General features: G+C 41.1%; 4 protein-coding genes across 12 annotated transcripts; 2 read left to right on the plus strand and 2 right to left on the minus strand.

Annotated features, from left to right (window-relative positions):
* Positions 1-62: 62 nt before the first annotated feature.
* On the plus strand, positions 63-2,084 carry fkbp11 (FKBP prolyl isomerase 11). Its single transcript, XM_079509980.1, has 6 exons — positions 63-397; positions 516-578; positions 1,197-1,284; positions 1,424-1,457; positions 1,645-1,715; positions 1,840-2,084. The coding sequence occupies exons 1-6, from the start codon at positions 257-259 to the stop codon at positions 2,037-2,039; spliced, it is 597 nt and encodes a 198-aa protein (XP_079366106.1). The 5' UTR covers positions 63-256; the 3' UTR covers positions 2,040-2,084.
* drc2 (dynein regulatory complex subunit 2) lies at positions 1,845-6,057 on the minus strand (the record flags this gene model as incomplete). The annotated part of the gene is made up of 9 exons (XM_079510669.1): positions 1,845-1,978; positions 2,410-2,723; positions 2,804-2,956; positions 3,605-3,823; positions 4,508-4,705; positions 5,009-5,147; positions 5,246-5,415; positions 5,598-5,765; positions 5,911-6,057. The coding sequence occupies 8 exons, from the start codon at positions 6,055-6,057 to the stop codon at positions 2,430-2,432; spliced, it is 1,488 nt and encodes a 495-aa protein (XP_079366795.1). The 3' UTR covers positions 1,845-1,978; positions 2,410-2,429.
* Positions 6,058-7,483: 1,426 nt separating this feature from the next.
* Positions 7,484-9,186, plus strand: LOC306929808 (small ribosomal subunit protein eS26). Of its 2 annotated transcripts, none has more exons than XM_079510509.1 (4): positions 7,484-7,598; positions 8,509-8,686; positions 8,864-8,994; positions 9,099-9,186. In XM_079510509.1, the coding sequence occupies exons 1-4, from the start codon at positions 7,596-7,598 to the stop codon at positions 9,132-9,134; spliced, it is 348 nt and encodes a 115-aa protein (XP_079366635.1). In that variant the 5' UTR covers positions 7,484-7,595; the 3' UTR covers positions 9,135-9,186. The 2 variants fall into 2 exon arrangements, with proteins under 2 accessions (XP_079366635.1, XP_079366634.1); XM_079510508.1 differs by lacking the exon at positions 7,484-7,598 and adding an exon at positions 7,964-8,047.
* Positions 9,187-11,276: 2,090 nt separating this feature from the next.
* Positions 11,277-25,399, minus strand: LOC306929807 (zinc finger protein Eos-like). 8 transcript variants are annotated; one of them, XM_079510500.1, is made up of 8 exons: positions 25,210-25,399; positions 23,738-23,794; positions 23,515-23,619; positions 22,461-22,715; positions 20,077-20,244; positions 17,157-17,303; positions 16,267-16,392; positions 11,277-14,945 (listed from the first exon to the last, which is right to left on the minus strand). In XM_079510500.1, the coding sequence occupies exons 1-8, from the start codon at positions 25,226-25,228 to the stop codon at positions 14,056-14,058; spliced, it is 1,767 nt and encodes a 588-aa protein (XP_079366626.1). In that variant the 5' UTR covers positions 25,229-25,399; the 3' UTR covers positions 11,277-14,055. The 8 variants fall into 8 exon arrangements, with proteins under 8 accessions (XP_079366626.1, XP_079366627.1, XP_079366630.1 ...); XM_079510501.1 differs by having other exon boundaries at positions 23,747-23,794; positions 25,210-25,398; XM_079510504.1 differs by lacking the exon at positions 25,210-25,399 and adding an exon at positions 24,848-24,998 and having other exon boundaries at positions 23,747-23,794.
* Between the last annotated feature and the right edge of the window lie 83 nt (positions 25,400-25,482).

Below are 25,482 nucleotides of genomic sequence, written 5' to 3' on the forward strand. Positions count from 1 at the left end.
CCACGAGTGGATGCTGGCGGAATGTCTGCGGCGGGGGAACACGCCACGGCGTGATCTGGGTGGACAGCGTCCACGGGCGGCCGAGTCGACCCCCCGTCCGTTATCACTGTAGCACTATTACACCTCAGCATTACCTGGCAAGGGCCCAGACGTCCAGTTTAACCAAGCCCTAACTGATTGCGTGCAGCACTCGACGCTCGCACACGTACACACACATCAGTCTTCTTGCATTGTGAAGAGAGAAGACGGAAGTTGGATGGTTTTACTTTTTCCGCAGAAAGTTTTACTTTTTACAATGAAGAAGACTGCAGTTGTTGTGCTCTTGTTTGCTGCTCTGACTTGTGTTGCAGCGCAGGACGAAGAGAATATATCGCAAGAGTTATTGGTGGAGACCCTGGTAAGCATAGTAGCACAGTGACACAGACAGTCGTTAACAATGTAACATCTGTCGATGCATTCGGTGAGTTATTGTGACTGAACGAACAGCTGGATTAACTGTTGTGTTGGCTCTATAGGTGAAACCTGAAACTTGCTCTGTACTTTCGGAAATGGGAGACACTCTGCAAATCCATTACACGGTATGGGGAAAAACGACGTTCACGTTATTATCTATTACACTTCGTGTATTGTTGTGGCTGCGTGAATGATTAAAGTATAGACCATGCTACAAACTACACTACAATACATTTGTAGTGAAATGTAACTACTGATGAATAACACACACTCGTCTATGTGGCACATCTGCATGGACACAGTGAGTTAAACATCACCAGGAATCACGTCAACCCTTATTTGACGTAAGAGCGTGGTATGTTAAGATCAGACGCCGGGATGTCATTCTCTTTGTCTGTGCGTTTGAATGGATGGGCTCTGTTTGACCGATGCGTCAGAAACATGTCTGTCTTTGGAGTGCCAGACATTCTAGTATTCTAGTACTACTATGGCATGCCGTGGTGTCGTCGTGTGATGGGGTGTGCAACACGTCAGCAATCTCATACTCAGTCACTACAGTGTCAGACAGTGTAGTAGTAGTAGTAGTAGTCCAAACTGTTTACACACCCATGTGATGGCTCTAATTTTTCATATGCATAATGCAGGCATATATGAATGTTGTGTTGCATTTTTTACATTTCGGTTTGACTGTTCTGTGATTTAAAATGCTTTATTTTATTTTCATGTTGTACTTTACTAAACAGGGCAGGCTGATAGATGGCAAGGTGATTGATTCATCGTTATCCCGGGACCCCCTTGTTGTTGAGCTGGGGAAGAGGACAGTAATTCCTGGTAAATGGCAGTTAAATACTTTGTGTGGGCTCAGCTTTTTGCTACCACACACCTTTTCATCAGATTACATTTAGCGTGTACATAAGTCCAGCCATTTGTGTTTTCTTTATTGACTTTATACATATGACATTCTTATCAGGTCTGGAGCAAAGTTTAGTTGGCGTTTGTGAAGGGTAAGTTAAAAAATAACGTTCAAATAATAACAATAAATAATAATAAAGTAATACATTTATATTCACAATTAATTACCCTACATACTTTTACAAATGGTGATTATTAATTATGCTTTGCTTTAGTAAAGGAATCTGGCAAATATAACATTTATTGTGAATGCTGCTTATGTATTTCATGACACACCAGACAAACAATCAAGGCCACTATTCCATCACACCTTGCATATGGAAAACGAGGATACCCCCCTACAATTCCAGGTATTACACACACACACACACACACACACACACACACACACACACACACACACACACACACACACACACACACACACACACACACACACACACACAGCCTGACAAAGTTTCCGTGCTGTCCTAGGTGACGCTACCCTTGAGTTTGAAGTGGAGGTGGTGTCCCTCACTCAGCAGACCCCATGGCAGAAGATGGTGAACGATGTGTTTCCTCTAGTGTGTCTGGGCTTGGTGCCAACTCTGCTAGGCATGGTGGGACTCTATCTCTATAAAAAGGCCAGCAACCAAGGCAAGAAGAAGGCAAAGGATAAGAAGAAGAAGAAATAAGCACACGGCACAAAACTATTTAAATAAAACAAAGAGGGGGAAAAAGGATTTTGTTGTAATGTCATTTGAGTTTATTTATTGATGATACAATATACCATTCTAAACCACTTTTAACCTGGTGTACCTATTTTGGGCAGGTCATTATAGGCTATTTGAGAATAGCAGCAATGTGTTATTGTGTTGTGATGTGATGTTTTATGAGCTTGTAGATTGGCTATTTTCTGTAAAAATAAATATATATTGTTTTTTAAAGAAAAAGAAAGGGAAAGGGCTTAGGTGGTTAACAAGTAAATTGATAGGTAAACTAAAGTAAAAAGAAATATTGGAATTGCCAATGATATGGTGTAAGCCGAGTATTGGGGCGTGGTACCTGACGGTAGGTGTTCCATGTTACAGCGTGTGCTGCACCACGTGTGCTGCCTCAATGACAGTGTGTCGTTTCCGCGGTCTCTCTGCAATCGCTGGCACAGTGAGAGTGTACTGCGACACCATGAGTAGAGGGTTGCGCTGGCGGAGGACATTGTCGCTGACAGAGATGCCATCCAGGTACTGACGCAGTAGAGCCTGTAGCTGTTGGTTCTCCTGCGTCAGAACCGATTCCTCTTTTTCCAGACTCAGACGCTCCAGAAGGACCTTATTATAACGCTGCCAGAATCTCTCCAAATCCCAGTAGTCAGTCATTGCCTAGTCACAGATGGGATGTTTAAGTAATAACACAGATCCATGTATGTTACAATTCCACTGTACCAAAATAACTCACTCACCTTTGCTAGTTCTTCGCCTGGAGGGTCCATTGCTTGAGATCTTACTTGGTCTTCTTCCTCTAGTGTGAGAGAGGACATATAGAAGGGCAGGACCTTTTCCCGGTCACTTTCTAGCTTGCTGCACATCTCGGCTCGACGTAGAAGCTTCTCCCCCTGAGTCATTCCAAAGGACGCAAGGGTGAAGGTTAAATGATGTTTGTTATTTGTTTGTTATTCATTATGTGACTTGATTGATTGACATCAAAGGGGCCAGTCAGCTCAAATCCACAATGCAATTATACTTTGTTTTCAAGAGTGTTGCGCACAAACGTCAGTAGCATTACAAAAATTGTATACAAACGACCAAATCCACCATATTCCAAAGCCCGCTCAGGTACATTTTTAAACTATTTTCAGCAATGGGAATTTATTTTGGGTGCATGCATCTTGTTGAGCTGGTCATTTTGAAAGTAGCTCTTAAGTCAAAAATCACACCCGTGTGAACTGAGTGGTGTAAGGTCTTAGCCTGTCTGACGTAATGAAATCATGTCTGACGTAATGAAATCATGTCTGACGTAATGAAATCACACCTGGGTGAACAGGGTGAACATAGCAACCATGCTCATTTTTTCTGCACAAACAAAGCCAGTTGTATGAAATCACACCCGGGTGAACAGGGTGAACATAGCAACCATGCTCATTTTTTCTGCACAACAAAGCCAGTTGTAGGAGTGGTTTACACCACTCAAAAATGTGTGGGCACCCATGTGTTAAATCATGAATGGATAGAAATACAAACTGTAGTCAGATAATGACAACCACCTTAGCAACAAAGTCCTGCAGCTTCTTGGCAGCTGTATTGCTGTGGATGACAAGGTCAGTGAGACGGCTCTTCTCCGAGGCATGAGCACGACTCATCTGAGCCTTGAGCTGGCGAGTCTGGAGGGTCACCTTCTCTCTGGCAGCTCTCAGTTCTCGGGCTGCGGCCTCGCTCTCCCTCTGATTAGAGCTCAGGCTTGCACGTAGCGTGGCGATAGAGTCCTAAGAAAAGAAAATACCTGTTTTGTTTTTGTTTTTTAACGTGGTAATTAAGCATTTATAGATAAGTCAACAAGGCCCTTGTCAGCAGGGTCGGCGATTCTTTTCACCTCGAAATTCATGCATAACACTTTCTGAACTGCGGTTTCAAATAAGCAGAAAAGTTTCAAGCAAGAAAGTGCAGACTACGGGGAGATGTCTATGTGATGACACCAATAACCGATATCTCTCTGTAGCAGTCTTAGCCCAGTTTAATACCAGAAGGAACAGCTACATCTGACTGAGCCTGTTAAATGTATGGTTAGTGGCAGGGAAATGGTGAAAAGAATTGCAGCAGCATTTCCTGTTAACGGCCGTCTACATCAAGAATGGCAACTATAAAGATAACTATAATGATAATGATGTGAGCATTCACACTGATGAACGATAACGTTTTATATAAAAATGTTGAAAGTGAGTGTTTAATATGAAGCCCTATAAAACTGGATGGATATTGATTAGTTGTCAGTGTTTCATTCCCCACTGTCATCATTAAAGTTGTGGTGTGGACACCAAACATCCCAAACAAATTAAAACAAAACCATAATACAACATTGTTATGTTTCTTGATATGCCCTTTAGACAGTATTATACTATAGTATAGTCCTTTTGTGTAGGTCACGCAACCATTGCAGTACTAATACTAACCTGCATCTTCTGCAATGTATGGGTCTGGGATTCAATCTCTTGTGCACTGCATTGGTCACGGGCACGCAGTGACTCATAAGCAATGCGACGATCCTCAGTGGCTTCCTTATAACTCTGCTGGGCCTGCTGGTACTGGCACCACAGAGTCTTAACGGATCCCTCCAGCTGGTTCCGTAGGTCATGCTTCTCTTTGATGTGCTTAACAGATTAGCAGTGGGAGATAAGATATAAAAATGTGGTTCATTGAAATCTACATATTTTTTTAGTTATACAAAAGTTGTGATGTTGTGATGCTGTGTCATGTGTGACCCGAAGTCTGACATTGTGTGCAACAAATTTAAATAATCTTTTTAGACTATGAAAGCATGGATGCAATCTTATGTTTGAATTGTGACACACACAATGCTTGTGTTTTTCCCATATTATCTTTTGTTGTCCCTCTGGGTTACAGTTAGGATTTGGGATTGACACTGATTTATAATGTTTTTCAAGGTACCGTACCCTGTTTTTGATCTCATCTCTAGTGCTCTGGTAGTCCTGCCGGGCTTCACCGACCACCCCACTGTAGCGTTGCTCCATCGCAAAAGTCACATCCTCCAAGTAGACAAACTCTTGCTGATGCAATGACAATAACTTCTCTCTGACAAACACAAAGTAAATTGATTCAAATTAATTACCATGCAACGGACATTGATAGTAGTTTAAGTGGCTGATAGACACATACACAGTCACACACACCTCTCAGAGTTGAACTCGGAACTCAACTCCTGCTGGCCATCATTCCATTGTTCCTCGTGAGATGCCAGTCTGTCAGTCTGCAGGGCCTGCAGTGACTCTACAAAGCACAGGTGAGAGCGCAGGGCCTGGGCTGACTGTTGCTCTGCCTCATGAAGATCGCTCACCAAACACTGAATCACAAGGTTTGAGGTTATACATGCAAAAGACAAACACAGGTATCGTTGTTTCTTGACACACACACACACACACACACACACACACACACACACACACACACACACACACACACCAACAACACAATCAAAAATGTACATTTGGAAAATCATCATGAGTTGAAGGAGGATGAAGTCACCTTAATAACGCTATTCTTGTGATCAAGCACCCGTTCAAAGGTCTGCATGGACACATCAATGTCCTTACGTAACTCTGCCGCACGAGTTTGGCGAAGAACAGTACGCCATTGCTGGGTTAGTTTGTGTAGGTTGACAGTGCTGTTCTTCTCTTCCTTCTGCAACTTATCCTGGTGTCACAAAGCCATGACATTTGAAACAAGGGGCTGATGATGTGCAGGACCAAAAACCAAACAAGTAGAAATGTAGCCTAAAAGAATGATGATGATGATCCTTGCTGTCTGTGTTTGTGTGATGAAGTAAGTACTAGTATACCTTGAGGAACTGGGTAAGCATCTCCTCTTTCCTTTTAGCCATCTCTTCCTCTGCTTGGGCTCTCTGCTTCGTATAAAGGAGTCTCTCCTCCTCGGTCAGCCCACCCTGCCTCCCCCCACCACCCTTTTTAACTCTTTTCTTTGGCATAGTTTCTCCCTCCCTCCCTCAGGTAGGCTCGCTTTAGTGTTGACTCACTGAAGCACACGTGTCACTAATCGTGAGTGATTCAACCTGAAAAGAAAAATATAAAGTTATTTTTAGTTCATAGTATACAACCAAACAGTAATGTTTAAAATATATTAAAATGCAAGCCAATAAGCACTAGCTAATTAAGTTGCACTTCTTTTTCTTTTTGAGTTGTATTGAGTTGTGCTTGAAATGTACTGTAATTCTCCAATCTGTTAATAAATACTTCAATCAATCAATAGGAGAGAGATAGAGAGAGAGAGAAAGAGAGAGAGAGACAGAGGGGATTTGCCTTCTCGACTGTCATATGAACCTATCATATGACAGTGATCAACCACCGCGCAACACTGTACTCATTCATGCCATAGCAGGAGGTGTCAAATGTATTTGAGTACATGTAATTTTCATGTAGTTTGATTTTATGTTCTCCTTTTGTATGGTGCTAACAAGGAACCAATTGAATTGGATTTCTTGTACGGTAACTTGTTTTTTCCAAAGGCAGAAGGTAGGGTAACAACAGCAGTATTGCACAGTAGCCTAATATTGATCTGCTTCATTATGAATTTGTTTTGAACAAATCTTAAGTAAACAAAAGCACCTTTAAAATTAAAAAAACATATGATCAGCATCAAAACTTTGATTCTGCATTCTGTCACACATCCTGATGTAAACAAGTCTTTAGTGCTTTTTCTGGTTTTATCCTCGTAGCAGATTTTGTATTGACCTCTACTTTCGTTCAACTGTACCCACAACTGTTTATCTTTCAATTAATCGATCGTCCACCCTCCAATCTAGAAAAGCGACCGCTAAAATGAGTTAAAGACGAGTAGTACATTGCATGATTGCGAGATTTTACACTACAGAAACATTCAAATTATGTACTTGCTAGCTACAAATATATCTCTTACAATCATAGTGACATACCTGTGATGTGAGCACCATGAGCATCGTCTCTGTTTGTGTTGTGTATGGTCGCCTAGCAACATTGTCTTTTTTTCCCCTTCCTTTACTTTTGCAAAAAGTTAAATGAATGATTGTATCCAGTATGATAGAAGTTATCGAAAACAACGCAATGTAACGTTGTCGTGTCAAGGTTTTTAATTTACCGTTGTTAACTCACGCACGCTCACAGTCACAGAACGAGGTAGCATGTTTTGGCATCATGTGTGGCCCGAGCCCTGGTCGCCCGGGTCGCCCATGACCGCAGTAAGGTTAAATCCGCCCACTCGAACCACTCTTAGTCCTAAAACACGCATCCACAATACAGTATGCGCGTGCGCAGCCGCGTACCCGCTATTAAACTATTTATTTAGCAATTTAATTCCAAAGAAAGTCTAATTGTATAACTATTTTGGCATGGAATATTGTGTTGGATTCTTTACTTTATTAAAATGGGGGACACTGCAATTATTTTTTTATTTTATTTTTGATCAAGGGTGGAAACGGAAATATAGTTGTGGGGCAACCTCTTCCGGTCCTCTTTCTATCTCCCCGTCAACATGGTGAGTGCGGCGCCGAGGCGCTCCTGTTGACAAAGACTCATAAATTGGCCAAATGTTTAAAATATAAAGGATAATGTGACTAGTTCGTATATATTGTAACACATATAACTCGTATTATTCGAGATAATCTCGAAGTGATGCAGCATATCGGATAAAGATAAGGTCGGGCCTTTTGGTAGCATTGTTAGCTAAGCTAGCTACCTTCTGCATGTGTTCACTGAGCAGGTCCCTGCTAAATTGCTAATGTGACACTCGGGGTTAAAGTATACGTCTTAAATAAAAACAGTCCGCACTCGCAAAAGACATCTTTGCGTGTTTTCTTTTTATCATACCTCAGCAGCAGTCTGAAATGAGTGAATGACGCTTTTCGGCTTCTACTTATGACTCAATCCTTCAGAATACGCCGAAGGCCTGAGGACCAGAAACGCGTTATATTTGCTGCTGCTGTGGTAAATTGATAAAAATAAATGTCTTGAGTGCAGACTATTTAAACTACTTGGTGTGAGTTTTCAACTTTTCACCCGTCATTCTCTAAATGATTGTCGGTAGAGCACATTTGGCTCGTGAGTCGTGCCTTAAGTCCTATCGCATTTTGATAATTATTATTAAAGCACTTTACTGGTGATTTGAGAGACTGGTTGTGATGTACCGTTAAATACAATGGGGTGTTAATTTACAAATGTTGATGCCAGTGATGTCAGTCAAAAGCAAATTTTTCGTGATGACATGTTTTCACATGACATGAAGCTCCAATATTGATAAACATTCTAGATTAATTCATATCATTGAAACTTTATCATGACTAACTGAGTGTGAATACTGTTGAAATGAAACAGTAATTCAGAAAGTAATAATGGTATGTTCTTCATTCTTGTATCTACAAGTAATTATGTGTTTCTCTGTTTTCTAGACCAAAAAGAGAAGGAATAACGGTCGTGCAAAGAAGGGCCGTGGGCATGTGCAGCCCATCCGCTGCACCAACTGTGCCCGCTGTGTGCCCAAGGATAAGGCCATCAAGAAGTTTGTGATCAGGAACATCGTTGAGGCCGCAGCGGTCAGGGACATCTCGGAGGCCAGCGTCTTTGATTGTGAGTATATTTAAGGCATGACTATTTAACCATGTAAGCCCTTGTGCTTTAAAAAAAGAAAAATAGCTGTTACATCTGCTGTTCTGCATGGCCAAAATTGGGAGGTGTGGATGATGGTGGTTAAAGGTTGCACAATAAAATGGACCTAAAGTAGTATGTCTTCTATCCTCTTTACAGCGTACGTGTTGCCCAAGCTGTACGTGAAGCTCCACTACTGTGTGAGCTGTGCCATCCACAGCAAGGTGGTGAGGAACCGTTCCTGTGAGGCAAGGAAGGACCGCACCCCACCTCCCAGGTTCAGGCCTCAGGTATTGTAAACCTTCGTAAACACATTTCAATCACCTGGATAAATAAAGGTTGACTTTAAATCCTGTTGATGTGAAGTCTAACATACTCATAATTCTCTTCACAGGGTGGTGCACCCAGACCTGCTCCGAAGCCCATGTAAGATGTGTGTAAAGAAGGCTGTACACCATCAATAAATAAAAGTTTATAAAGAACTACTTGCAAGGCTCAATGACTTCCATTAAAGGTATATCATGCTATTGTAGTAAAGACCAACCAGTCAAGTGTTTTATTTGGAATAATTTCCTACAGTACAAAACTTACAGTAGTTTTTTCAGATTGGGGATTACACAAATGCTTAATTACAATGTGATACATTTAAAAAGATTCTGCATTAATTTAAAGCGATATAAGAACATTTACAAAGTTAAGAAGGTCAAAGCAGAGTTAAGATTCAGGTAACAGTGCAATAGAGAAACTTAAATGGCAAAACATTAAACACTACCACAAAATTAGTACTAATTCGTAAAATATATTTCTTAAGCAGTTATGAATTGAATAGAAATGCAAAAGCTTTCAATTGGTTATCCTTATTCAGGAAGATGAGATGGATGTACAGGATAGACTGGCAAACATCGGTACTACATGCACCAGGTTTGAAAGCAATACCACTGACCAGTGTAGAGCAATTTGAAGCAAAGAGGGCTGAGTACATGGTAGTATTTCAAAGCACAAAGCTGGTTAATGCAGGGTTGGCTGGCCATTAATGGGATGATTTGATCAAATTACCATTCATAATAATGGCTTTATTTTGAGTGAGCTATGACCAAATACTAATGACTGGATTGTGGCCATTGACTGTTTTATGAGCTTAATGATTGGGTTAGTGATGGACAATATTTATACGATGGTCAAAATAAATTGTGCAAGAATGGTTAAGAATTATGGGACATCGAAGGCAAATTGTAGAAAACCCATATTTACTGCACATAAATCACATTAACAGGAGGCAAGTCACCTTGGCCACATAAAAGATTGTAGCCTGAATCCACACAGTGAAGTGAATATGTAAAACAAAATTTGAGTAATCTTTTACCCATGAAAAATAACATGTTCAAGTGATATCAAGCAATATGTAATTAACTTTGGTATCTTACAAAGTCACTTAATGTTCTATCAACTAATAACAGGATCAAGAAAAAGAATGTGCCAAATCTGTTTACATCAAACTAGTCAAGTTGATATTGTATTCTCTTCACCTAACAGTCAGTAAATGTGTTAAGGCATATTTGTGGGTGAAACAATACCTAGTTGGAAAGCATTTTAAGTTGGAGCTTAGTTTCTTGGGATATGGTCCACAGAATGGATTCTACCCAGTATAAATCATATATTTATGTAAATCTGCCAAAACTACAAACCAACCACTTAATTATGGTAGTATTATAACTTGTTAAATGTAACGTCACTCTTGACCCAAAGAGGTAATATTTGAGGTAAATCTTTCACATTTATTTTGAAAGGGGCAACATTACCTATACGTTTCTACAACACAATTAAATACATTTTAAGAAACCATATCTCTTGCAATAGACAAGATCCTGTTAGAAGAAAAACATTGAAAACTTGTGGGGGAAACATTTACCTGCTCTGACTGCTTTAACATTAAACCTATGAATCCATTTCCTTCACTTCAATAACGTGCTTATAACAGTATCAAATTGTGTTTATTTGGCTCATACAGTAGTTACTATACAGCTGTCCACTAAATATATTATTTGTGCTGTATGGTGGGAGACATCAGTGAAATTACAATTCCACAAAGAACCATGAGATTCTATACAGAATGGCTGGGTTGATTTAGACCCACAAAACAAATTGGTTCAATATAACTAATATACTGGTTATTCTAATTTTGGTTTTGTGTGTGTTCAATTATGTATTAAAGAATCATTTTTTTGAATGAAATAAGGTTTCTAAATGTCATTATCACACTTCAAGTCAGCAGTAACAGCAGTAAGAAGGTTGATTTGAGTGGTGATAAATAGGATAATTGACTCCTGGCCATTAGCCATAGCCAATGTATTAAGCATGATATACTGTAGTCAGGAACCTATACACATGACTAGGATATTACTGGTATTACATTATTTTCACGTTCTTTCCATATTTTTTCAGAATAGTACTGAAGATCAACTACACCACTAATAGCTTGTTTAAATCAGTATGAGATCTGTTAACTGACTACTAAAAGGGGGCAGGACTTAATACAATTTTGCTCCTAAATACAGATAAACAATTTGCTATGACAGATTGAGTCATTTTATTTTCTTACAAATGCGATGTAAGCTTACTTCTAATTTCCCCATGGAACACAACAGGAATATACTGTCCGTAGAGAGCAAATACTGTAGCCCAAGTTCAACCTCATGTTTGTCAGGACAATCTCAATTTAAAGCTGCCTTGATGACTATCTACTAATTCAGTACCGAGTTTACTGTCATCCCAATCTCTAAAATTAAAGTTAATATATCACTGTACAGATATTTAGAGAATTTCCTGTATGATAAATGCTAACCAATTTGACCTGGATTCATTGTATTTTTCAATTTGAGATGCACCATTTCAAACATTACCAAGCCTCTAGTAGGGTTGATGGGCCTCAAACTTCATGCTGTTATTGTGTTCAATGCACACGTGAGCAAATCACTATATACACATATATAAAGATTACAATTCACAAGTTACCAACTATAAAACATCACATCAATATTATGGTTTACAGTAGCATGTAAACAAGCAGATAGTGATATCTGTAATTGACGGTCTTCTCTTTGGCTCATGTCATCTTCATCTTTCTTGTTGGTTTAAATAATTCTTAGACAGGAAACGTCTTTCACTCAACTTTGCCACATCTTTGTAGCAATAAAATAGGCTAAAGGATGGTAAGAGTAAGAATATAAAAATGTAAAATAAGCATTTTAATTTCAATTTAGTCTGTGAGGACAGTGGTCAACCACCACGCAACACTGTACTCATTCATGCCATAGCAGCAGGTGCCAAATCTCATGCACCCAATCTTTAATAAATACAAAAAGTGCTTCTTTCCCCTCACATACTCATTTCAATCGAAGCAAGGATCTACTTGAATAGGCCTCAGGAAAACAGTGTGCAAAATCCTAATCATGGGACTTTTTGATTATCTGGATTACTCTAGTACTTGGTCAAGCCTTTTTCTCATGATCTTTAACAATCACATCATCCAAAAACATCTGTCACTGACCATTTCCTTCAAACTTATCAATGAGGTCAAGGTCATGAAAGGCACAATACAATGACAAAACAAATGACACCAAAATCACTTTTAAATAAAACATAAATAGTTTTGGTTTGTTGTTTCATGTAGTAAATTAAGGGGAGATTTCGAGGAGACCTTTATAAATATTAAACACCCTATCCTCTCGATTAAGTAATCTCCAAAATAGTGGCAGTGATACTTTTAATAGCGAATGCCTTTGCTCACATTTGTTTGAGAAATGTGCAGGTCATAAATGTTATTCTATAAAATAGTTTAATATAATTCTGGCAGGTATCAGTGCAACAAAAGCCATCATAGACAAAAACATTTTAACACCCCATACCAATCCACATTCACAAGGGACAAAAGCCTTCATTTTTCACTTTACTTAAAACACAACATGGGGCCTCTCTCTCACACATTTAGACTACATATACACTAGGACGTTTTTGTTTTAAAACATACTTTTTGCTACGTTTGCAGTTTGCACCCACCATCCACACTATCAGGTGTTTTTGACCCCCTAAAACAGAGACATTTGAAAACACTGCTGACCCCATTTTGATTTGAATAACGTGCGTTAGTGTGGACGGGCGGGAATGGTAGTCTGGGTTCGCTGTGTTCCGTGGATTTGTCGTCACTCAGTAGCGAGTGACAAAACAAATCCACAGAACTAGGCTGGAACCCAGGCTACGGGAATGGAGACCTTTTGAAAACAATGACACAGACGTCCACATCCTTTGACTACCAGAAGTGAATTCAAATTACAGGCCTTATACTGACCATGTTGTCTATGCAAGACTAAGCACTGTTTATTGTATAATACTACTGTACTACTGCCTACATGCGCAGGAGGCAAGCTATTAGACTACTTCCACATGGGGAAGGAGGGAACGGCACAAATGGGGCACCAGTGGATGAAGCCTACATTCATGAACAACATTGTTGTTCGTGTGGACGGAGATGGCTTTGATTTTAAACTCAATATTTCAGTGAAAACGTCTTAGTGTAGATGCAGCCTCACACTCAACTTGCATACAAACAAAAGTGCATTTCTAATTCGAGGTCACCCCCTCCAACACCTCCATTTGACATAGACCTGGTTTTCTGAGTTTGGTCTGCACATTTGGTACTATAAAACACAATCTACTGCTCACCACAACACCAAACTCAAAGATTGAGGAGTTTAAGGTGCGTTAGGGAATGAATTTGGAAAAGGTGTTTTTTGCTTTAAGAAGTACACTACTGTAGCAATTCAATTTGTTGTCATTTGCAAGCCCATCAAAGTGCACACTAACAGGTTTTGTTCAGCTTTTTTTTTTTTTTTTTGCATTCTCAGTTAAAGTGCAGAAGACGGAAACATTTCAGGTCACAGATATAAATCACATTAGTATAGCGTATGTTGTGCACCAGGTCTGAATCCTGGATTCATAGAAAGCAACGGTAGACTACCATCAGAGCAAGGCACTTCTGAGGTTAAAAACAAAGTGCATTGACTCGTCTACTTTAGAATAAAATTAATTGGAAAGTGCAAAATTGATCCATTGTTCAAAGTGCATTAAAATTATTCTTCAATTTAACAAACTACACATTTTGAGCTTTTCTAGCATGCATAAGAGGGGTCAAGTGTTTCCAGCTAACAGTAGCAATGCCTACTCACACAATCAGGTCCATACTTTCCCAGCCCCCTTTTAAACCCCTTGTATTATGCAGACCAAACCCAGCCAGGTCATAGTCTCAACTTTAAAAGAGCTTTAGCTGAAGCAGGTAGTCCAACCTCTCATCCTCCTCAGTCAAGGATGTGCTCTCCACGGACTATGTGTGAAGAGAATTCATAGCGATCCTGGCTGCGGTAGCCACAGATATTACACTCAAAGGGCTGGCGGAAACCGTGGCAACCCATGTGAATGGTGAACATGACATGGTCCAGGAAAAGCACGCGGCAGTGCTCACATCGGAAGGAACGGACAGCGCGCCCCTCTCCATCTACCACCCGGTAAGCCTCCCTGGAGGTGGAGGAGGGAACAGTGGGCGAGCTGGGAGTCGGAGCTTGGGTGGCCGACAGGGCAGCTGGGTGACCTCCGTCCTCTCTTTGCACATCTCTGTCTTTGGCAGGGCTAGGACTGTGTCGTTCCCTGCTTCTATGTTGTAGGAGAGGAGGCAGCGGTGGGTTGTGGTTGTTAGAGTGGGGGAGGTGAAGATTGTGATGGTGGCTGTTATTGTGGAGGGGCAGAGCTGGAGCAGTATTATTGTATGGCTCATCTGGCATGCTTTCTGTGTCCGTAGAGTCCTGACAACCGTTGCTCGGTGAGGGGGCATGACTTCGGCCTGTAGGCAGGTCTTCGTGACCCTCTGCTGCCTCCCTTCCCACAACACCCACCATAGCTCCCAATCTGGCTCCAGACCCTGTACAGTCCAACCTCGGGCCAAGAGGAGCCATAGAGCTAATGACCGGCCTGATCTCTGATAAACAAGAAGGGTGAGTGGTGGGAAGCCGTAACGGTCGCAAAGCGTCTGAGACCCCTGACCCTCCATTACCTGCTGTCCCCAAGTATTCTCCTCTCAGAGCAGTGAACTGTGGCTGTTCCAGGTCACTGTGGTGCATCTCCGCATCTTTGTCAAAACCAGCACTGATCTCGTATGGTGCGTCTGCCAAGTTGAGGCGCATATGCTTCTGTCCTGTAGTGAAGCAACACATTTTCAAATTTACTTAAGAAATCCAAGTAAATTTAACCACGACCATGTGATTATATTATTATTATGTCTTTTAAACATCTTAAAAATCTTTCAACATATTAGCCACACAAAAATAGCCAATGTACAAAGCAGCTTATAGATCACTTATAGAAGTATAAATTATAACGCTCATGGATTGGTTGTGACAGCTCCCTTTGGCCATCATGTCTAAATAGAAAACATACAAAAGTGTAAAGGAAAAAGCTTTTCTTTTGTTGAAAAATAATGGATGCAGTTGGAGTTAAGCACTCTAAGGCCTGAATACACTGGACTGACAACAGCAGGGTTCCCGATAGGCAGGGGTTGGCAGTGATACCCTGTAGACTGTAGAGATGACACCGATATGGCTAATATCTCTCTAAAATCCAGGATATTTTCCATTCATCTCCATTCCATTGAATGTGTTTTGGGTTTCTGTAAACTTTTTTGACAAGGTAAAGCCTTAACCACACCAAAGGGTCGAGACGGTTTTAGCGTTAACTCCATGCAACCGTTTGGACCCAAGGAGTTGCATGGTGACCCTTTGGTGTGGTTAGGGCTTAAGGAGGAACATGGTGTATGGCTCCAATAACATTAGGGAAATTAGCTTGGGCAAAACAAACTTTAGTGCACTGTGTTCTAAGTCATATCATGTATCAAAGCATAATACCAGTGAAATGTGTAACATCAGCACTGCAACCCTCCTGAACGGATTCATTATGAATCAAAGTCTTGATCGAAACGCTACCGATTATTCTCTTGAAAACCAAAAATTGTGTGCTACTACAGTAATGTGAACTTTTGTTGTCAAATAGCCGTTTTTATTTGAATACAGGACTTTAAGTACTTACGTTACGTTATAGTTTTGTTTAGTAGTCGTGTCAATCAATGTATTATGATGCCATGATGACTATATCAACAATATATATAAATTTTACTTCTGCCACATGACCCTTTCCCTACATGAACACTCAAGTGCAGGCTGCCTGGCTCAAACTTGACCGACTGCAGGCAACAGCCAAGAGGCGATAGATTCTTGGCAGATGCTAGGTATCAGTAGCCAACAATGCCATATACCAACAATGCCATTTGCACCCAGGGTGGTATAGTCAATTTGGCTATTTACACCCAGGCAGTCATTACATACTGATTGATACTTACATACTGGTGTGTATAGAAAGCTATAGAAGCTTAAACCTTTGGCTCGCCCAACCCAATCGCCAGATAAGATAAGAGTAAAATGTACAGTTTCACCTTGCTTCCCTGATTGAAATCAAGTGCTCACCTACAAATTTCTGTGGTGTGGATCTTTTGCGTTTGGCGTTTGCAAGCCGATCGATGAATGCCATCTTGTCTGAGGAAGGTTGCAACAGAGATTCTGGCATAAACTCTAGCTCCCTCATGTCCTCTCCTGTAGAGGGGATGACAACATCCTATGTTATTGTTGGTATAATTTGCTTTTAATAGTATTAAATTAGATTAGATTATGATCAAAGGGGAATGGAATTACATAGAATTAGTGATGAGAGGGATTCTGCAAAATACAAAATCACATATTTAGGGGCCATTTGGTTTTTAAATAAATATATATACATATCGTAGTTTTGTGTGAGATGAGATGTGTATTGCAGCTCTGCCTTGACTCGCTGCGCTACATCACTGTGGCGGCCATGAACAGAAACAGAGCTACACTTTCTAACCACCTGCCCAGTGCCCACTATACCAAGACATCAGAGACACGTACAGATTACACACACCCAAAGTGAGTTTGAAAACATGACTCCAAAACAACTCCCATACCACAGCAGCAAGATTTGTGAACTGCGACAAAAGAAGATTAGCCAATGGAATACAATCACCCTAAGGACTACCGTCTGTACTGAGTAGACCTCTAGACCTACTGCACATGTAAACCGAGCTGCTACCTTTTAACACATTTTAAACCAGGGCCTTTTTGTATACCATTTAAATAATCTTGATACAAATGCTGCTATTTGTCCCAAAGTGACATTTGTTCCCATTTGTTTCATAAAGCTTTATACCCTGTATATATAACATGTATATAATGACACAATGTGACATAGCTCTGTTTATTATATTTTTTGACACTTGCTTTGGAAATGTAAACGTATGTTTTCTCATGCCAATACAGCTCCTTTGAACTGAACATTGTACCTGGAGTGTGAGCCCCAGACTGCAGTGTCTCCAAACTCTGTAGGTAGCTGTGGCAGCGTTCGCGGTGCTCCTCCAGGGTGCTCTGCTGCTTGTAGCTGCGACCACAGTAACTGCACTTATAGGGTTTCCCTACCATGGGAGAGGACACTGGAAACAAGACAAATGGCACTGCATTTATTTACTCAACAAAAAAAGTGCTATAGAGACACACAGGGACTACAAATGCCACGCCCCCAAATGAGACAGCGGCCCCACTTCTGGTCCCTTTCAACTGTGTACTGCAGCTGCCAATGCAATCCCTATGAGAGACATCATGAAATACCCTAATTTCACTGGTTCATTACTGAGGCTATTGTGTACTAATAAAGTGTCCCATATGTTTGATTTGGCCTTTTCACTGTCACATACCTGCCATCTCAATATACATCCTACAATGTACTATAATATACTCCATCAGTTTGTGAAAAGTGCTAGCATTGTAAATCTCAAGTCAAAGTGGTCGCACGGTATATACGTCACGGTTGCATCCCTTGAGGGTTTCAATACCCAGATATATTTGTTGTATTTCGTTTTATATGCTTGTATTTGTTGAAAATTATCTAAACAGCATCTTGCAAGTCTATTATTAATACTCATCTGCAGAATTCACTAGGTAGTTGAAAATGTCAGGATGTCACTCCTCCATTTAGCTGGGTTATTTTCCCATGCAACTATTCAGCAAAGTTAATTATACAACAAGTTGACAGCGGTAAAACACACCGTCGGAGCTCCGTGGTAGGTAGAACATATATAGTAAGCCCGTGACATGTTCAAAATATAGACATGAATAACAAAGTCAGTCGGGATGTATATTGAGAATACCACTCTTCAAAGTCGGCGCTCGTAGCCTCGTAAAGGCAGTGACGTCCCTTAAAAGCGACAGGTTCTCTGTCTGCCGTCTCCCCTCTGCTCCGTTAACATTATGGGTAACTCATTCAAGTGGTAAATTAAATGTGAAATACATCCTCTATTGAGAAAACAACAATATATGTTGACAAAGACACTTCATACATTTGGAAACATATTTTTATTCAAATCAATATAGTCTTCAGTTCATATTATTTTAAAAGTAGGCTAACTACAGTTGAATTTCAATGGACTTCTATGGGCTGGCCTGCAGTATCCGTGCCAACGGACCAGAAGTGAGGACGCTGTCTCATTTGGGGGCGTGACATTTGTAGTCCCCGTGTGTCTCTATATGTGTGGCCAGTGCCACATAATAACAATCACACAAATAATAGCCACTTAACAATATGGTCAGTGTGTGGCAAAGCTTATAAAGCCGGTCCAGCCTAGGGTGTCATGGGGATAGGGGACGCCCACCAAGCCTAGATTTTATTCCATTTTTAAGAATCGAAAGATATACTATATATATTTGTCTTTTTAATACTTTCTAAATGAAAAGTTAGGTGCGCCCCAATAATGCACCCCTCTCTTTCATGCGTTTTTAGTTTCGCCCAGCCATGTGTATCCAGACCGCTCCAAGGCTATTCTTTCAGTTTCAGCAGTGTGGCAGTCTCACAACAAAATGTTGCTGTGCGGTAACAAAGATGATTCTGATGTTATTCGCTTTGTATTCTGTACCATCTACAGTATATTGTTGTAATTACTGATTTTGCATTTCCCATTGTATTTCCCTGTTCTGTTTGATCATTTCACATACTGTTGTAAAGCAATTGGTAAATTAGTTTTAAAGTGCTTAAAAAGGGAGACTACTCCCCCTCGCCTCTCTGACAGGCATCAAACAGGTAGCTGTTTAAAATGTTGCTTTAATTTTATAGTGCATTATCATCATCATGAAGACCAATCTATGTTCACAATTTGTGGCAGCAAATTCATAAACAGATTTATAAATACCACCATTTGGGCTATCAACTAGTATTGTATAATATACAGAACATGAATCCCCAAATGTCAGCTACAACGCCCCATTTAGCTTCAAGAAGTCCACAGATGATGCCATGAAAATAAACTTTTTAAACCATTGTGGAACTAAAATCTCTTTGAGCCTAAGAATGGTTGTGTATTACACCACTCTGGCATACTCTGGTGGGAAATTAGGCCTACATGTTTCATGTAGGCTTGGGTTGTATCTATGTTTTAAAACCTTCCTGCATTTCACTAGGGTACATGGAATATGATGGTATTTGTGCAGGGGGAAAAATGTGAAAGCAGAGTTGCTTGTGATAAAAGTTGTTACAGCATTACTGTAATGACATTGTCTAGCCTACAATGTTGTGTGTCTAATAGACAATTAAGCTACTAACTTAAGACATGTCTTGCTTGGTTTACTTTAAATACTTATGGCAATGAATAGACAGGAAATAAGCAGCCTTGGTACAGTATCTGCGACAGCAACAAGTGTTGGTTTGTCCTTGATCAACACACCAGTGGGGCTGGGCAGAACAGAGTGTTGGTAGCGGGCTGGCGGCATAGCGGGCTGGCAGCATACTGTCAGTTGAATAAAATCATGTGGCTAATAAACTGCTTTAGTAGTAGAAGTAATCTTTGATGAGTTGAGTACGAAAGACCCCAATGGAAACAAGCCATGGTGCTTTCTTGGGTCAAAATCCTATCAACAGACCTTATATTGAACTCTCCTGTGCTTGTCTTGGCAAACTGTTGTGTATACTGAGAATACTGAGTATTCAATCAATCATCGTTATATGTGGCAATAGTTTAATGATGCGGAGCACTGCATCACCTTAATACTGCATTTCTGTATTAATACAGAGAGGACTGTCTTTTTTTTGACGGTACTGAAAAGCATACCTTGTGGATTTCTAAATACCTTGGTAAACATAATACCTTTGATAGCAGCCACGCCTAGTTTCATGAACACAAATTTGAACATGTCTGGACATGTGAGAATCTCTCTCACCAGAATGAGTGCGAAGGTGTCCAGTGAGAGCATCCCGTCTACGACAGGCATAGCTGCAGAATGGGCATTTAAACGGCTTCTCCCCAGAGTGCAGCTTAATGTGACGAAGCAGGTTACCCTTCTGAGTGAAGGAGGCGCCGCACTGATTACACTGGAATGGCCGCTCACCTGTGGGTAAATCAAACCTATGAACTTAAATATCTTATCGAATGAAGGTGTCTGGTGTGATGTCTCATCAGTGCAATGCACCAGTTGAGTGATTTATTTTACACTTAGTTGTGCAGTGTCACATACCGAAAATAGCTGGTCAGCTGAAAAAAGAATGAGCTTTAACCCATAAAAACCGGGAAAGCATGCGTGTTGCGTGTCATTTTAGATTTGAGATATATACTGTATATATACACAGTGGTGTTTTGGTCTTGGCACGGGGTACCACGGCGTGTGGCCAGTATTGTTTTCACGCGCAGGCACGGTACGGTAAACGCGTGCACACGCTAGAATGTGTGTCCCCTCGATTCATGACCCAAGTAAATGGGAACCCAAAATGGCACTCACTAAGTGAGTGTGCAAATGCATCCTCACACCTTGCATATACTGTGTACAGTATGATACTACACGGTAAGCAACACAGCATATTGGCTTCAGTAGGACTGCTGCCACTGCCAGTATCCTATCTGCAAGCAACAAGTGCCGAATGGTCTTCACGTTTGAGTAAATGTGCACGCCCCCCTCCTACGTACAGTTTTAGGCCGCGACGGTGGGGCGCTGTCTCAAGTGAACTTCGCTTAGCCGACTAAGCCCTGATCAAGTTGCGACTCGATATGGACAGAATAGTAAATCATGTTCGGGTGAGAGGGTTTTCCCTGACTGCCACTCAAAGTGGCTACTGGCCAATGTCACAGCCCCTGTAGTTGGTCTACTAGGGTCTGTGTGGTTTGTTAGGTAGGCCTAGTCTTGTGCTTCCCACAGGTCCTGCCGAGTTGCCAATCGGGTGCATTGGGAGCACCTGGCCAGTGTTCCCAGGGTGCACTATAAGAGGCTGTGTGTGGCCAGAGTAATGTAGTAAGAGAGTGGTGACACGCTTTGATCTCTCCACAAAGCGGGTGCCTATGGGCGATAGTTCCAAACATTGCTCCTATGGCTGGAACTATTCCATTGAGATAGAATGAGCACTTCCGCATTCCATTGTTACAATGAGAGTCAACGGGAGTGTCATTACTCTCTTTTATACTACTCTGGGTGTGGCCACACTCAGTCTCTCTCTCTCCCTGATGGCAGCACCACTTTAGTTTTGTCTTTGGTTTGCACCATTCAACACCCCACACTACATTTACCACACAACCACTCACCTACACTACTGATTTCACTGATTAACACACCCCATATCATGTTGAAGCTTTGAGTTAATTTATATTGTAAATAAATATTGGTTTGTGCACTTTTAAACAGCCGTGTGTCTTCCTCTTTTGTTATGGCCTAAGAGCCAGGTCATAACACCAATCGCAGTGCGTCCTTGCACAAGTACACTGGCCAATCACAGCACGTCCTTACACAAACGCGAAGGCCATTCGGCACTCGTGCCTCAGCCACCATCGAAGCAGAAGGGGGTAATACTTGTTCAAAGCAAACTTTTAGTTTCAGCTCCTATAATTCAAGACATCCCTCGAGAAGATTTACAAAGGCTAAAGCTAAGCTAAAAGATAGTCATTTCCTACTACTATTTATACATTAATCACATACATTATGTAGCCGTGCCCGCGTGCTCGTGTATGTGACGTCATTAACGTACCGTTCCCCCAGGGGAAAACAAAACACCATTACACCACTGTGTGTGTGTGTGTGTGTGTGTGTGTGTGTGCATGCATATTTCTGTCATATTTTATACTTTGGCTATTCAAAGATAGCAGATCTACTATGAGATTGTAGATCTGCTATTTTTGAAAAATCATGAACATTTTTGCAAATCTTTGAATACATATTTAGCTCAAAATGTCTGGGTGCCAGGAACAAAATATTTTCAGATGAGGGGTACATGGCCAAATACATACAATTTTGGGGGTCCTTGACATCAAAACGTTTGAGAACCACTTGTACAGCAACATACGTTTGGCAGAACACTGTTAGACATTTTTAGAATCTGCCTCAGGTCTTAATGGTTTAATCATAATTATAACTACAAATAATAAAAAATAACTACATTGTGACTGGATTTCTCCATTTCCCCAACTCAAAACCACCCACAAATATATGCCAATGCTTCCAATTATATTGCTCTGTCAATAAAATGACAATAGCATGATGTTGGAATAAAGACCAACTTCACAATCAGTATTGTATTGTATGTTCCTACAATGTAATAAGTAATCAATTAATTGATCACTCACCTGTGTGGCTGCGCTTGTGCACCATGAGGACGTTGGGCCCAATGCAGATCATTCCACAGATGTCACACTTCAGCTTCCCATTTGGCAGCCTGGTTGCTCCCGCTGACAAGACCTCAGTACTGGTAAGCTCCCTGTAGCCGCCACCAGGCTCACCACCCTGCTCGGTTCCGCCCTCTTCAGCCCACTCCCCTTTCACATCCTCTGTACCACGACTTGGCTCTTCATCACTGTACAGCTCTACTTTAATGGAGTTGGCTAGAACCACAAGAGGAAAACTAAATTAAAAAGGACAGATATCAGCGACTTTGTGGTACAAAGAAAGTACAAAGTAGCAAAACACCCATAGATTAAAATGTTTTTGTGTTTGCTTTTTAGTAGCCAATTATATTTGAACCCACTTTTCTCCCCAATTTAGTCGTTATGCCAATTGATTCCTCCCCACACACAGTGAGAAGTGGCAGGAGCCCCCACGGGAAGACATAGAGCCTTCATCCTACTCCTTCCGCCCAACACTCCCTACTGACAGCTGCTGCCACAGCCCGTAGGAATACATGCAATGCAAAGTTTGAACCCACAACCTCCGTGGTTGTGGGCAGGGTCTTTATTGTACCACTGTGCCACCCGAGCACCATCAAAATGGTTATTCTAAATAATGATAATACGTAAATAAAATGTTGCGTATACATTCATTACATTTGGAATATGTCACCATGACACAAAAGAAGAAAGTCTGGGGCACCCACTGGCCAAGTGGTCCAGGTGCATGCCACATAGAGGCTCTAGCCTGACAGCATGTTCGTGTCCCGTTCATGACAACCTGCATGTCTCTCCCCCGTCTGTCTTCACTATAACTATCAATAAAAGGCACAAAAGCCAAAAACCAATCTTTTAAAATAAAAAATAAATAAAAAAGTCTGAACTGATCTAACCGTAAATCATCAAGTAGTAGGCACTGCAGCTCTATATGGTGCAAAGGAAATATTGTAATGAAGTGCAGCTGCAGCATTATTCATTGTTCTATGTTTTATGCATTACTTCATGTTCACACACTGACCACTGAGGGGGCGACTTGGAGAAGCATGCTGGCTGTTGGGGGTGCTCATTGTTGGACCTCCAAGGGGCCCAGAAAACTCCCTCTCCATCGAGGAGTCCCCGCTAGCTGCAGTCCAAAGGGAAAGAAAACATAATGTGATGTAGTCACTTCAAAGACATGACTACTGTAGAAGAGATGTCAGTCTGTTTTGCAGACTCTTTTTCAAAGTCATGAAAAGACCTACAATGTTCACCTGATATGTAGGACCGGCCATTGCAGTCATCAGCATCCATACTCATAGCTGAATATGAAAAAATAGCAAATGAATGATTAAGATTTTAAAAAATATATAGCAATCCCCAGTGAATTGACCAGTAAAAAGACTCGCATCCAAGTTTAAAATGATTTACTTATCTTGACAGTGCAGAGGTGCACCAAATATTACAATACAATTTCAAATAAATAAATTACACACACACACACACACACACACACACACACACACAAAATATATCTCTCCCAGCTCCAAGTTCAAACCAGCCTAAAGCAACTCCCACCAATTGAGTGTCAATGTGGTACCTCCACTCATCACATATAAATAATCCAATCCAGTGGCAGTGCAAATATAATATAAATAGGGTATAAACATATTTTGGCTCCTATAGCAGAAATGCCAGGCCAAAATCCAAATGACAGAAATGCTCTTTTATGTTTTGCAGGGGGGAAAAAAACACTATACTCAAGTTAGCGTGCTGGCGTCTCATACCAAACAAACGTTATGTGTCAGTTACTCACAAATCTAGAGCTATCACAAATCTAATATAGCACAATAACTGTCGTTGCTGTGTTGCTATCGTGAACAAATCGTTACCTTAAATGACACCACACAGCGGCCGTGGGTGTCAAATTGTGATTGTGAATGCACTCCACTGTCCACTCCACGCAAGGCCAACATTGAAAATGTGTTCAACCTGTGACGTTAGCAACGAGCTAACGTCACATACACAACACATGTATAACAATATAATTATAATATGTCATGCATTAGCAAACATATAGCTTCCTGGGCAACTTTACTACTGGCAGTGAACAACTATGGCTCCGCTGACAAGCTGATAAACAACAACAGCAACAAGGGTTAAACAAGCTAGCATTAACACGCACAGATCTGTATGTGTTCCATGTTTGTCTGAAAATAATAGCATACAACGTTGCTAAGCTAACGCTATTGTCCACTGTCCAGTCCCATGTCCGTCCAGCCAGCGTCGTTGATCGGCCTTTTAATAGGCTAGCGTGTTGCTAATGCTGTCAACCACAGACAAGTTAGCCAGACGGACACACAACAAGATCTTACTGGAGCAAAGTTGCAGTGAAGTTCACTTCAACGCTGCTGTCACACGAATGTGGCTAAACGTCGTGAACCTTTTGAGTTGACCAGCAGCTGATTTATACACTGTCCCTCCTGTAGAAATTAACCACGTTTCACTTAGCACAGCAAAACGAGCATTCATTAGGATTAGGCTAACGTTAGCTTATAATCACAGCCAATGTTTCCTAAACGGTTGCTATGGCACCCACTGCTTCCCAAAATGCTATGCTAACTTAGCTAGCTACACATACACAACAAGTCAGTCATAAGTGGGTGAGTACGCGTGATTTAACTTCATCAGCATGATGACACCAGCCAGCGGCTCTTCCATCGGTGAGGTTTCTTACCTGTCTCGGCCGCTTCCATTGATTAATGTAATCTTTTGTTTTGTTTTGTTTTCTTTGCTCTGCTGGTTTTCTCTTATGACGACATCATATCGCCTCCCAGCCAGCCGCGTTCACCTCCAACTGCAAACAAGTTCCGGTTCTGTTGGACCAACTACGTCCACCCCCTCTATGGTCCACTCATAGGCCCAATCCCAATTGCCTCCCTCAATCCCTGAGCCCTGAACCCTCATTGACTTTAGTGACGTCAGCTGTAAGTGCTTGAGGGTGAGAGGT

This window comes from Electrona antarctica (genome assembly GCF_951216825.1).
Source record: "Electrona antarctica genome assembly, chromosome: 9".
Taxonomy (NCBI): Eukaryota; Metazoa; Chordata; class Actinopteri; order Myctophiformes; family Myctophidae; genus Electrona; species Electrona antarctica.